Below are 12,214 nucleotides of genomic sequence, written 5' to 3'. Positions count from 1 at the left end.
GCCAACAGAAGTCCCTTACTGTGGTTCACCTAAAGCAAAGGGACTTGCTCAGCACATATCCCCAGTCACATGGGTTCATGAGAATCTGGGCCATCCATGACATGAGCTTCTATGTGGAGTGAATCCTAGCCTTGGTCTTGACTGCTTTTTCGTGCTCTGATTCAGAGTTATTATTCAGACCACACCAAATTCTAGTCTTTAACTTTCCTACAAATTAGCCTCATTCTCCTCATCAGCTAAAACCTCTATATTTCAGCAACTCTCTCAGTCAACATGTGGTGGTTTGGATATACCCCTATTAAAATTTTAGGTGCAGTTTTTGTTTTTTTTTTTTTTCTCTACAGAAGTGGAGGTATGGTAGAGCAGCAGCCTTGTGCAAGAAAGCCAAGTTAGAGTGTGAGGCCCTGAGTTCAAGCCCCCCATACTGATACCAAAAAGATTTTATAAAAAAAAAAGATAGTTTTGAAACATTCTAGGCTATGTTAGAAAAGACAAACCCAACAACAACAACATTTTGTTTATATTGGTTATCCTATAGTTTGGCAAACATTGATGGGTGCCATGTTGTTACTACACTGCTGTCTGAAATTTCCCTTAGCCAGTTCCCATAGCCAGGTGGCTAAGAGTGGGTTGTGTGGTTGGCTAAATGAGATGGTTGGACCCTTTGTGCATTTGAAGATCCTACAGGCTCTGAGGTGGACCACTCAGGAGCTGTGTGGGACACTTCAGAAGCGAGCTGTGATTTGCTCTAGGAGCTGATGAAGCACGTGTGTGGGGATGTGCTCTCCACCTGTGAGCACCACCTCTCCAGGATCCTTCTGAAGGAGGACGGGGCAGCGACTGTAGAGGAAGACCTGTTGGTAAGCAGACGCTTTTCCTCCCCACTTCTTTCTCTTTATTTTAGTAGGATTTTTATTTTATTTTATTTTATTTTATTTTATTTTATTTTGTTAGTCATGAACTCAAGGCTTGGGCATTTCCCCTGAGACTTTTTTTTTTTTTTTGCTTAAGGCTTGTGCTCTACCACTTCAAGCCACAGCTCCACTTCTGTTTTTTTATGATGGTTAATTGGAGATCGAATCTCACGGCCTTTCGTTCTCAGGCTGACTTTGAACCTCGATCCTTATTATCTTGGAGAAAACTTGATATAGTGCATTCCTCATTTAGCTTTATGAGAAACTTGATTTCAACAAGCACAGCACAGTGGGTGTTTGCAAGCTTGGTAGACTAGTGTCAGTTCAAGCTAAGAAATAATAAGGTAAGAAGGTAACAGTGTATGTTTTGGGTCTTTTATTTTAAAATAATTAGTGTATCTTCTTAGCTATTTGAGCATCCAACTGTGGAGCTGGGAAGTAGGGCTGATCAGTTGGAATGTGTAAAATAAAAGGAATGAATTGACAATCTAAAACATGAATCTACCTAGGAATGGTCGGCTAGCCTACATGGCACTTCTACTTTAGAAACAGTTTCAGGGTTGAAGTCGAATGAGCCAGGACATATGAAACTCTGGCTTTTGACAAATAGGCTATGTGATGGTTATTTTGCTTCTAAAGAAAGCAGTAAGAGCTGCTATTTGAATTACTTTAGAAGCACAATTTAACTAAACTTGACTTTTACTGATTTGCTTAAATGAGTACAGCAACTTTATTTTCTCTTCTTTTTTTTTCTTTTTGGATCCATAGCTGGGACTTAATCTCTATCTGATGCTTGCTTTTGCTCATTGGCTGATGCTCTACCACCTGAGCCATGCCTCTAACCCTTAATGGGTTCTTTCTTTCTTTCTTTCTTTCTCTTTTCTTCTCTCTCTCTCTTTCTTTTTTAGAGCGCTTCTTTCCTATGCTCAGTTTCTACATTGCCAGCTTAATCTGTGGTGCTTATAGACAAATTTTAGAGTTATTACCTAGAAAACCATTGTGCCTGAGGCACACAGACACAGTCAGTAGTAAATACTATCGTTGTGGGAATCTGAATGCCTTAGATATTAGGGCCATGATATGTAGCACAAACTTGGCCCAGGATTTGAGTGAGTCTTGAGTTTCTCAATTGGGCTGGGTATGTTATCGAATGCCTCTAATCCCAGACCTCCGGAACCTAAGGCAGGAAGATCAGGAGTTCCAAGAACACAGAAGTATTCACCAGAGCTGATGTAAACAAAGCCAAAGAGTTAGAAATAATGTAAATGTTCACTAGTTGTGGATAATGAGCAAAATTAAGATGGCATCCTTTGTTTTTAAGTGGCAGACTTAATGTAGTCATCAAACCTATTTACTGTATATGCTGACATAAAAATATGCCTAGAGTTCAAAGTAATAATTGAAATAGCATCATTAGTAGGTGTGTAATAAAGGTAAAGATAAAGCAGATGATTATAGAGAAAAGAAAGTTATACATAAAAATAATAGTGAAGCCAGGTGCCAGTGGCTCATGCCTATATCCTAACTACTCAGGAGGCTGAGACCTGAGGATCGCAGTTCAACGCCAGCCCAGGCAGGAAACTTCGTGAGACTCTTATCTCCAATAAACCACCAGAAAAACTGGAAGTGGCGGTGTGGCTCACATGGTAGAGCACTCACCTTGAGCTGAAATGCTCAGGGACAGTGCCCTGACCTAGTGTTCAAGCCACACAACTGACTAATAATAATAGTGAGGAGTTGGAGGCATGGCTCAGTTGGTAGAGCGCCAGCCAGTCATCAAAAGCGGCCACAGGTACCACGTTTGAATCCTGGTCTGGGACCTAGAAGAAAAAAAGAGAAATATAATAATGATGTGTTAATCTAGACATGGTCACCCTATGCACTTGGGAGGAAGAGGCTGAAGGATCACAGGTTTGAGGCCAGTCTGGACTACATAGCAAGGCCTGGTCTCAAATAACACCATCAAAAAACAATGACGATATCCTTAGAGGTGGGATTATAAATAAATAACTCTTTCTTAGTTTACCCAAGATAACATTTTATCACAACCTGATTTTTTTTTTTTTTTTGGTCCAGTCGTGGGGCCTGAACTCTGGGCCTGGGCGCTATCCCTCAGCTCTTCAGCTCAAGGCTAGCACTCTACCACTTGAGCCACAGCACCACAGCTTTTTTCTTTTTGCTTATGTGGTGCTGAGGAATCGAACCCAGGGCCTCATGCATGCAAGGCAAGCGCTCTACCACTGAGCCACCTTCCCAGCCACACAACCTGATTCTTAATTCATAGATTCATTTACTCACACAGAAGTGTCTGGATTTAGATGATAAAATTACATGGTCACTGTAATTTTGGGTAGGTTTCATTAAGAAGTGACTACACTTTCACAGTGGCATCTACTTTTCTGAAATAAAATAAAGTTTTATAACTCGACAGACCAAAAAGAAAAAATAAAAAACTTCCTTGACAAGTTATGCACTGCAGCTAATTTCCCTTTTGCCTCCTTTTCAATGCAAAACCAATTGTCTTTGCAGGTGAAATATATTTTTACCCTGGGAGACGTAGCCCAACTGTGTCCATCGAGAGTAGAGAAGCGAATCTTTCTTCTGGTTCAGTCCATCCTGGCTTCTTCCACTGATGGAGATCAACGTAAGGCTCCCAAGGTTATATCTGTGCTGTGTGGTCTTATCGCTGCATTACCTGCCGATGCCCTGTCCACTGAACCCTTTCTCTTCCCTGCAGTACCATCATCTCCAGGTACCAGTGATGCTCCACCTGCTCAGCCAGCCTCCCAGCTCAGAGGCTCTGTCATGCCCTCTGTGATCAGAGCGCATGCCATCATCACCTTAGGTAAGTGTACCATGTGGGAGAAAATGGGCTCTGCTGTCTGCTTCCACATATGGCATTTGCCTTTGGTGTGTGTGTTTGTGTGTGTGTGTGTGTGTGTGCGCGCACACACTCATACAGGACCATACTCATGGCTGATGCTCTACCACTTGAGCCACACCTTTAGTATGACATTTTACTGGTTAATTGGAGAGAATCATACCAATTTTTCTGCCTGCACTGGCTTCAAATATCAATCCTCAGATCTCAACTTCCTGTGTAGCTAGAATTATAGATATGAGCCATTGGTACTCCATGAGCTTTTGTCTGAAATCAGTTCATCTGTAGCAACATGCTGCATGCTGCTAAAGTTGTACCTGCTCTAGCTCTTGTGATATGAAGAGGTAGTAATTTTCATAGGATCCCAGGTGTGCAACAGCGGTACTGTTGACAAGGTCCTCAGGAGTAACTAAGCAAGACTGACACTCAGAACCTTACTATATTGAGCTTTTATTCTTAGGTTGTGTTAATTTATTACAGTTATACCTGTTCCTATCTTTTATTGGTTAGTCGTGGGGCTTAAAATAGACCTGGGAGCTGTCCCTGAGCTCTTCACCTCAAGGTGAGCGCTCTCTCTTGAGACATAGTACCACTTCTGGTGTTCTGGTGGTTAACTGGAGATAAGAGTCTCACGGACTTTTGGGGCTGGTTCTGAACTGTGATCCTCAGATCTCAGACTCCTGAGTAGCTAAGATTACAGGCGTGATGTGATCACTGGTGCCCAGCTCCTATCATTTTTTTTTTAAAGAATATTCACATGATAGCATCGCAAAGTCTTGTTTATCAAGAACTGTGTTCCAAGTGCTACACTGAGTTCTGGAAATGGAAAAATGAATCTGAAGTTCAGGTCATAAAAGGAAACAGTTTATTTCATTCTTTCCAGAGTTGGCAAATGAGACTTAAGCATATTTGTACATGAACTCAAATAGTTGTTAGGAAAATGCTGACCTCTGTGCTATAATCTGAACTTTTTTCTCTCACTATGACTGTTATTTGTGGTAGTTAAAAGTTATGAATTTTTTGTGATATTGATTTCTTTAAAAATATGTAAGAAATTCAAATAGGAGCAAAATCCCCAGGCCACCAGACAAACATACAAACCAATACAATTTAGCAACCCTCCTCTAATTGTAAAGAAGAAACAAAGTAATAATTTTAGTAATGTAGAGGAATATTCCAAAACATGTATCTCCTACAGCCTCTGATGGAGTCTGTTTTTCCTATAGGTACTTTGAACTTTAGATGGTTTTGTCTGCCTCAGCTTTTGTTGCTTATGATTGTGGGCATGATGGCTTAACTTTAAATAAAACCCATACATCTGAGTCCTGGTATCTCCCTCTTTTCTGGAACAGGTAAGCTATGCTTACAGAATGAGGACCTGGCAAAGGAGAGCATCCCAGCCTTTGTGCGAGAGCTGGAAGTGTGTGAGGATGTAGCCGTTCGCAACAATGTCATCATCGTGATGTGTGATCTTTGTATCCGATACACTGTCATGGTTGACAAGTACATTCCCAATATCTCCATTTGTCTGAAGGATTCAGACCCATTTATCCGAAAGCAGACTCTGTTCTTGCTTACCAACCTCTTGCAGGTATGTCTTTTTTCCACTCCACTAACCACTGCTTCTGGTTTAAGGGAACACTCAATTAGCAAGGAAATGTGCTTACGTTGTAATAGAGTCCAAAAATAACCAGCCCCATCTTTACTTTACAGTCCCATGTGTCTCAAGTTCAGTTCAGCCTGTTTTATCAGATCCTTAACTTGAGAATATTCATTTGGGGTTTGTGTAGGCATCCTTTCAAGACATATGAAGTTCCACTTTTACAAATAAATACCCTGGACAGAAAAGCACACAAGCTCCAGTTCTATTACTCTTCTTGACCTTGAACAAATCCACATTTCTCAGACTTCTTCTTTTGTCAAAATAAGGATAATACTTTTGCTGGGCTGTTTCACATCCTTGTTCTGAGAGTTCAGTGAGGGATTTCGGTGCATGAAAGAATCTAGCCTCATGTATGTGCTATGTTTCTAACACAGAGGCACCTGTGGCTCTGTCCTGTAAAAGCCATATATGCTTTGAGCCGTTTTCCTAAGATTTGATGACATCCTACCCACATACGATTCCTCCCCATCTCTTTGCACTGTCAAATGGAGAAAGGGTTTCAAGATGGTGGGCAGTGAGCTGCTACCCAACTGAGCTCATTTGTCCTAGATAGATCAGAAGCCAGCAGAAGTAATGTCACACAAAGTTGATGAGTGGTTCTGTGTCTAAATGCACCTAAGGATTCTATATTAGAGTCATCCTGAAATATGTTGGTTTCTCTTTGACAGGAGGAGTTTGTGAAATGGAAGGGCTCTCTGTTCTTTCACTTTGTCAGCACGCTGATCGATTCACAGCCAGATGTTGCCAGGTAAATCTGTCTCTCACATGTCCCATGGCTGGACAGTATCCCTCATTCTGGTGTACACTAGATTCTTTTCTTTAAGTTGATCTACAGTTCAGTTATTTGAGATTTAGGGAGCTTTTGATAGTTGCCAGAAAAAGGAGCCAACTTTTACGGTACTGAACTATACAACAGATGTTCATATTTCAGTTAAAAATAAAACAAAACCTGGCTAGATCCATCCAGATGATCACAGTGTTGACTATATTTGCTAATGTTATTTGTCTCCCCGAAAGAGTAATAAAGAACTATTCATGCCTTTGTCATACCAAACTGTACAGGATAGAAGCCATTGACTGTTGACTTGATTATATCTATTTCTAGGCCACCCCCCAATGTTATTTTTGATAAAGAGTTCCAAATTTACTTTAAGTCCAGAAATTATAAGGAAGAAATTTTAGGAATGAAGATAATTGCAGTGTGAATTTGAACATACAAATTACAAGGCTCCTTATAAAGAGGTGTGAGATATATAACTTTGCCAATTCCTTCCTTCCTTCCTTCCTTCCTTCCTTCCTTCCTTCCTTCCTTCCTTCCTTCCTTCCTTCCTTCTTCCCTTTCTCCCTTTCTCCCTTTCTCCCTCCCTCCCTGCCTCCCTCCCTCCTCCTTTCTTTCCTCTCTCCCTCCCTCCCTCCCTTCCTTTCTTCCTTATTTTTTTCTGGTAGCACTGGGGATTGAACTAAGGGCTTCATATATGCTAGTCACTCTCCACTTGAGGTATGCCCCCGCCCCCCAAGACCTTTTGTTTTTGAGACAGTCTTGCTATCTTTGCCTGCTAGTCTGAACTCACGATCTTCCTGCCTCTAGCTCCCAAGTAACTGGGATCACAAGCATGTACCACAATGTACAGCTTCTTTTTGTTTGGTTTTGGTTTGTTCGTTTGGCAGTACTAGGGCTTGAACTCAATATCGCGCATTTGCTTAGTTTGCTTGCTTGGCTGGTGCTCTACCCCTTGAGCCATACCTCCGAACCTGCTCTTTACTGGTATTTTAGGGTTAGAATCTCTTGGTCTTTGATGCTCAGGCAAGCTTTCAACAGATTGACAGCCTCCTGAATAGCTAAGATTTACAGGTGTGAGCTACCAGAGCCTGGCCTTTTTTTTTTTTTTTAAGACCCATTTTTAAGGGGTTAAGGAATAGTCTGATAGAATTTGCTGCCTTAGATTATATTGTATGAATAATTCTTTTTAAAGCAAATGTGCAATTGGAAAATAGAATGTTGAATGCCATGGAAAAAGCTACCACAGTGAGGAGAAAGTCTTTATAGAATTCATTAACTATAAATAGCATAGAATAATGGGTCCCTCTGGTTCTAAAAATGGTCACCAATAATTTACTCTGAGTTCCATTGGAAGAATTTCTGCTGAGTTTTCTTTGGGTGTAATTTCCTAAGGAAGAACATTTCACATAACAACACATGGTAGAAGGTTAACATTCTAATTAATACGTCTAGATCCAGAAGAAAACGCTAGGCCTGTCTGGTTTTTTTTTTCTTTGTATAGCTGGGCAAAGGAAGCAATAGTTGTGTGGCTCCCTCCTCCCTTTGCAGTGCTCCTTAGCACTGCCTGCTGACTGCTGTCTATGCAGTGTGCAGATGGAGCTGAATGTTCAAAGTGCATGAGCTGTTCTAGACAATAGCGTAGGATAGAAGATGGACTGTGTAGCTCGTATGTCTTTGTTTTCCTGTTTTTTTATGAGCTTATTCATGGGCATGTTTAAAAAACAAAAAAGGCAATAGCTTTGTTTAACCTTATTTAAATACTATACAGTGTGTACATGTGTTGAAACATCTCATGGCACAATAAATGTATACACTGTATACAGTGTTGATGTTTCTCTGTTAATTAGAAATTTTAAGTTAAAATGCATTACAGCAAATATATTAAGCACTTGTCAATATGTAAAATATATGTAGAATTTGAATATAGATATTACCAATTATAGATATTATCAATCAAAGAAACGAGGACAGATACAAAGATAACTTACACTATAGTAGGAGTTATCAGCGCTTCTTGTAGCCTTTTACCCACACACATGCATACACACACACACACGCACGCGCACGCGCGTGCACTTTTAAGCCTTTCAGTTTTATCGCTGCATTCTGGGTTTATTTAAATCATAGTTCAAATGTAGGCCAGGATTTTCCACTTTGGAAACCTGGTGAACTGTAATTTAAGTCTGGTCTCTGATTGTTTAGGCTAAAGGCCAGGTCTGTCTGCTTTGATTAATAGTAATTTTTCCATACTAAATGCCAGTGTAGATCTTACAGAGACTGTAGTGGTAGAACTGAATTTACTTGTGGTCCAATGGGATTTCTTGAAGTGGTTTCTTTTTTGCATGAATATATATTGGAGGGCAGTGCTGTGGATCAAACTCAGAGCCTTGTGCATTGAAGGCAAGTGCTCTAACATTGAGCTAAACTCCAGGGCTATGCAACATTTTTAGTTGTTTCTGATAACCCCAAATTTGGGGGAAACAAAGTTGCATGACATATTTCCTCCTCTGCCCACTAGGTGGTGACCTTGTAGTCCAGTAAATACAGAGTGAAATCCAAGTACAAATAGTCGTAAGTTAGCAATTGCTGCAGAAGTATAAAAAAGCAGGTATAAGTGTTCAAGGCAAGAAAGTGACTAATATAAAGTGCCACTAAGAAAGAGAAGGAAGCCAGCTGCTGGTGAAACATGCCTATAACCCTGGCTACTCAGGAGGCTGAGATATAAGGATCATGGTTCTAAGCCAGCCCAATCAGGAAAGCTCGTGAGATTTATTTCCAATTAGGGGCCAAAAGAAAATAAAATGAAAGTGGAGCTGTGGCTCAAGTAGTAGAGAACTATCCTTGAGCACAAAGCTTAGGCCCTGAGGTCAAGCCCCAGGATTAGCACAAAAAAAAGGGGGGAGGGAGAAAGAAAAAGAAACAAGTAAAAAAGGAAAGAAAAAAAAAGGAAGAAAACACAAAGATGATTAGTTTGCGGAGGAAGGAAGTACCCAACTACCTAGGTAGCTTTAGAATCTTTTAGCCTTGCTTACCGTTCTTTGTGCTTCACGGCAGTGCTTACATTTTTGTAGAGACCATGCAAACAACAAGCGTGTTTCCTACTTTTTTCTCTCCACTTTGCAGTTTGGGAGAGTTTTGCCTGGCTCACTTGCTACTGAAGAGGAACCCTGTCATGTTCTTCCAGCACTTTATTGAGTGTATATTCCACTTCAACAACTATGAGAAGCATGAGAAGTATAACAAATTTCCCCAGTCCGAGAGGTCAGTGGAGTGGCCGGGGTGGATGGTCTCTTGGTAAGAGGTAAGGGGAGGTTTGGGAGGTGCTGGCTGTTCAGACAGAGAGGTAGGAAATGTCTGGCTGGTCTTGTGCAGAGCTTGGACCACTGACTGTCATCTGGATATTTCTCTTGGTACTTGTTACCTTCTTTGGCAGGACAGTTTAGGAAAATTCACCTGTGAGGCTAGGGTCCTGAAGGAATTATACGTCCAGGAAGACATTGGAATCCCAGTGTCCTTTGCACTTAGCCTTGCAGATGCTGGTACACTGTTGTGCTGAACCCTTGACACCTACACCCACTTGTGTGGTAAAACCATTGTGCTCTGCCACAGAGAGAAGCGGCTGTTCTCACTGAAGGGAAAGACCAACAAGGGGAGGCGAATGAGAATCTACAAGTTTCTTCTAGAACACTTCACAGATGAGCAGCGATTCAATATCACTTCAAAAATCTGCCTTAGTATTCTGGGTAGGCCTCATGGTGGTGTTGGTGGGGGGGATAGTGGCAAATATGTGTTTAAAAATAAAATACAGGCCAGGTACCCGTGGCTCACACCTCTGATCCTAACTACTGAGGAGGCTGAGATCTGAGGGTCATGGTTGAAAGCCAGCCTGGGCAGGAAAGTCCATAAGACTCCAAGTAAAAAGCCAGAAGTGGTGCTGTGGCTCATGTGGTATAGTACTAGCCTTCAGGGACAGTGCCCAGGCCCAGAGTTCAAGCCCCAGGACTGGCAAAAAAAAATAATTGATAAAATAAAACACAGGTCTGTACCATGTAGGCCCTGGTTCTTCAGGAACACCCATGTTTCTAGCATGTGCCATCAGCTGTGCCCCAGACAGACCCCACTGCAGATTGCTGTCCCAGACAGCCAGTAAGCCTGTCAACTGCCCTCCCCCTCTGGCCTAACATGTTCCTTAGATCTCCTGTGCTTTCTCTCAGCATGCTTCGCCGATGGCATCTTACCGCTCGATATGGAGGCCAGTGAATTGCTTTCAGACACATTTGATGTTCTCAGCTCAAAGGAGATCAAGCTTCTGGCAATGAGAGCTAAACCATGCAAGGACCTCCTTTTGGAAGAAGATGACATGGCTTTGGCAAATGTGGTCATGCAGGAAGCCCAGATAAAGCTCATCTCACAGGTGCATGTGGGCTCATCCCACAGACTGCTCATGTGCATACTGGGTGGTGTCCCTGGGTCCTGGGCTTGTTCTTACCAGTGGTTTTAACCAGTGCCTAGGTAGCAATCTGCAAGTCTATTTCTAGCCCCAGCTCCTCTTATAAGACAGAGTTCCCTTCTACTTGTCTGTCTCCGTGAGCCACAAGTGTCTCAAGGTTACTCTGTCAAAGCTGACTTATCTAATGGCCTTTTCTGCCATTAGATAACAAATTGTCACAGTGATCTCTTGGATAATTTGTGCCACAGCAGAACAAGTGTCTAGGATTCTAAGCACATTCTTTGTTTGACCTGAAGTATCAGACTTAAAATTGAATGGCTGTTCAAGAGCCTCATTACCAGCCCTCTCCAGGCCCTATAGGGATAGCTGGTATGTTTCCAACCTGATCCCTAAAGGTTCTTTTTTTTTTGTTTTTGTTTTTTGCTAGTCCTGGTGCTTGAACTCTGGCCCTGGGTTCTGTCCCTGAGCTTCTTTTGCTCAAATGAGTGCTCTACCAGTTGAACTTTTGTGAATAGTTTATTGGAGATAAGAATCTTGTGGACTTTCCTGCCTGGGCTGCCTTCGAACTGTGATCCTCAGATCTCAGCTTCCTGAGTAGCTAGGATTATAGGCATGATCCATCCACTGGCGCCTGGCTCCTGAAGGCTTTTGATCCTAAAGAAGGAGTCTGGTGTCATCCATTTTGTCAGGAGTTCCTGTCTGTTTATCTGAAAGATCCATCTCTCTCTTGGATTTCCACGCTTCTGACTTGTTAAGTCTATGCCATTTCTAGTTGTTCCCATAGCACCCTTTCTGTCTCTAGTTTCCTTGTCCTGCAGGCTATGTGCCATTTGCTGCCCATACAGTCTTGTTTTTTGTTTGTTTGTGACAAGATGCTCATTATGTAGCCTCGTTTGGGCTTGAACTCATGATCCTCTGCATCGGCCTTCCAAGTGCTGTAATGATAGGCAACATCACTATGTCAAGCTTTAGAACAATGTTTTTAAAATACAAATGTGATCATAAAATAGAATAGAGGCAGATTGACTGTGAAGGGCAGCAGGAGACTTTTCTGGTGGATTATGGGTGATTTGTGGTATTTGCTACTCAACATGTTGTGTCAGTTCACGGAACTCTTCTCTTGGTGATAAATAAGGGGGTAAATTTATTTTATGGATGATATTTGTGTGGTATCGTGCCATTTCTGAATGAAATACTAATTCTCCTCCAGGATACAATCTTAATGTGCTGGTACTTACCCCATCCCTTTCCTTCTTCTTTGCTTATGATCACCTTGGTTCTCAGCTCTGAAGTGGTAGGCTGTATTCTCTCCTGTTCTACACCTTTTACACCTCTGCCCCCATTCCCATATATTTTAAGTTCTATCTTCCCAGAAAGCCTCTTACCACTATTCTTGTCTGCCTGCTTCCTTTGTAGACACCCTTCCCTCACAGACAAGTTCCAGACCCTGCCTCTTGCCACCCAGTATAATTTATCCCTACACACACTGTGGTCTAGAAGCAATCTGAAACCTTGTTGCATTTCT

General features: G+C 41.8%; 1 protein-coding gene across 1 annotated transcript in view; it reads left to right on the top strand.

Moving 5' to 3' along the window:
* The window catches only part of Ncapd3 (non-SMC condensin II complex, subunit D3), a 55,081-nt gene that overhangs the window by 31,494 nt on the left and 11,373 nt on the right, over positions 1-12,214 (top strand). Inside the window, exons 20-27 of the mRNA XM_013009833.1 lie at positions 753-860; positions 3,444-3,558; positions 3,652-3,759; positions 5,148-5,386; positions 6,127-6,206; positions 9,363-9,500; positions 9,849-9,982; positions 10,454-10,653. Of these exons, the coding sequence (XP_012865287.1) occupies positions 753-860; positions 3,444-3,558; positions 3,652-3,759; positions 5,148-5,386; positions 6,127-6,206; positions 9,363-9,500; positions 9,849-9,982; positions 10,454-10,653 (1,122 nt within the window). The remainder of the gene's footprint in view (positions 1-752; positions 861-3,443; positions 3,559-3,651; positions 3,760-5,147; positions 5,387-6,126; positions 6,207-9,362; positions 9,501-9,848; positions 9,983-10,453; positions 10,654-12,214) is intronic.

This window comes from Dipodomys ordii, unplaced genomic scaffold, assembly GCF_000151885.1.
Source record: "Dipodomys ordii isolate 6190 unplaced genomic scaffold, Dord_2.0 Scaffold10, whole genome shotgun sequence".
Lineage (NCBI taxonomy): Eukaryota > Metazoa > Chordata > Mammalia > Rodentia > Heteromyidae > Dipodomys > Dipodomys ordii.
Note: the sequence above shows the minus strand (reverse complement) of the source record. Positions and strands in the feature narration are given on the sequence as shown.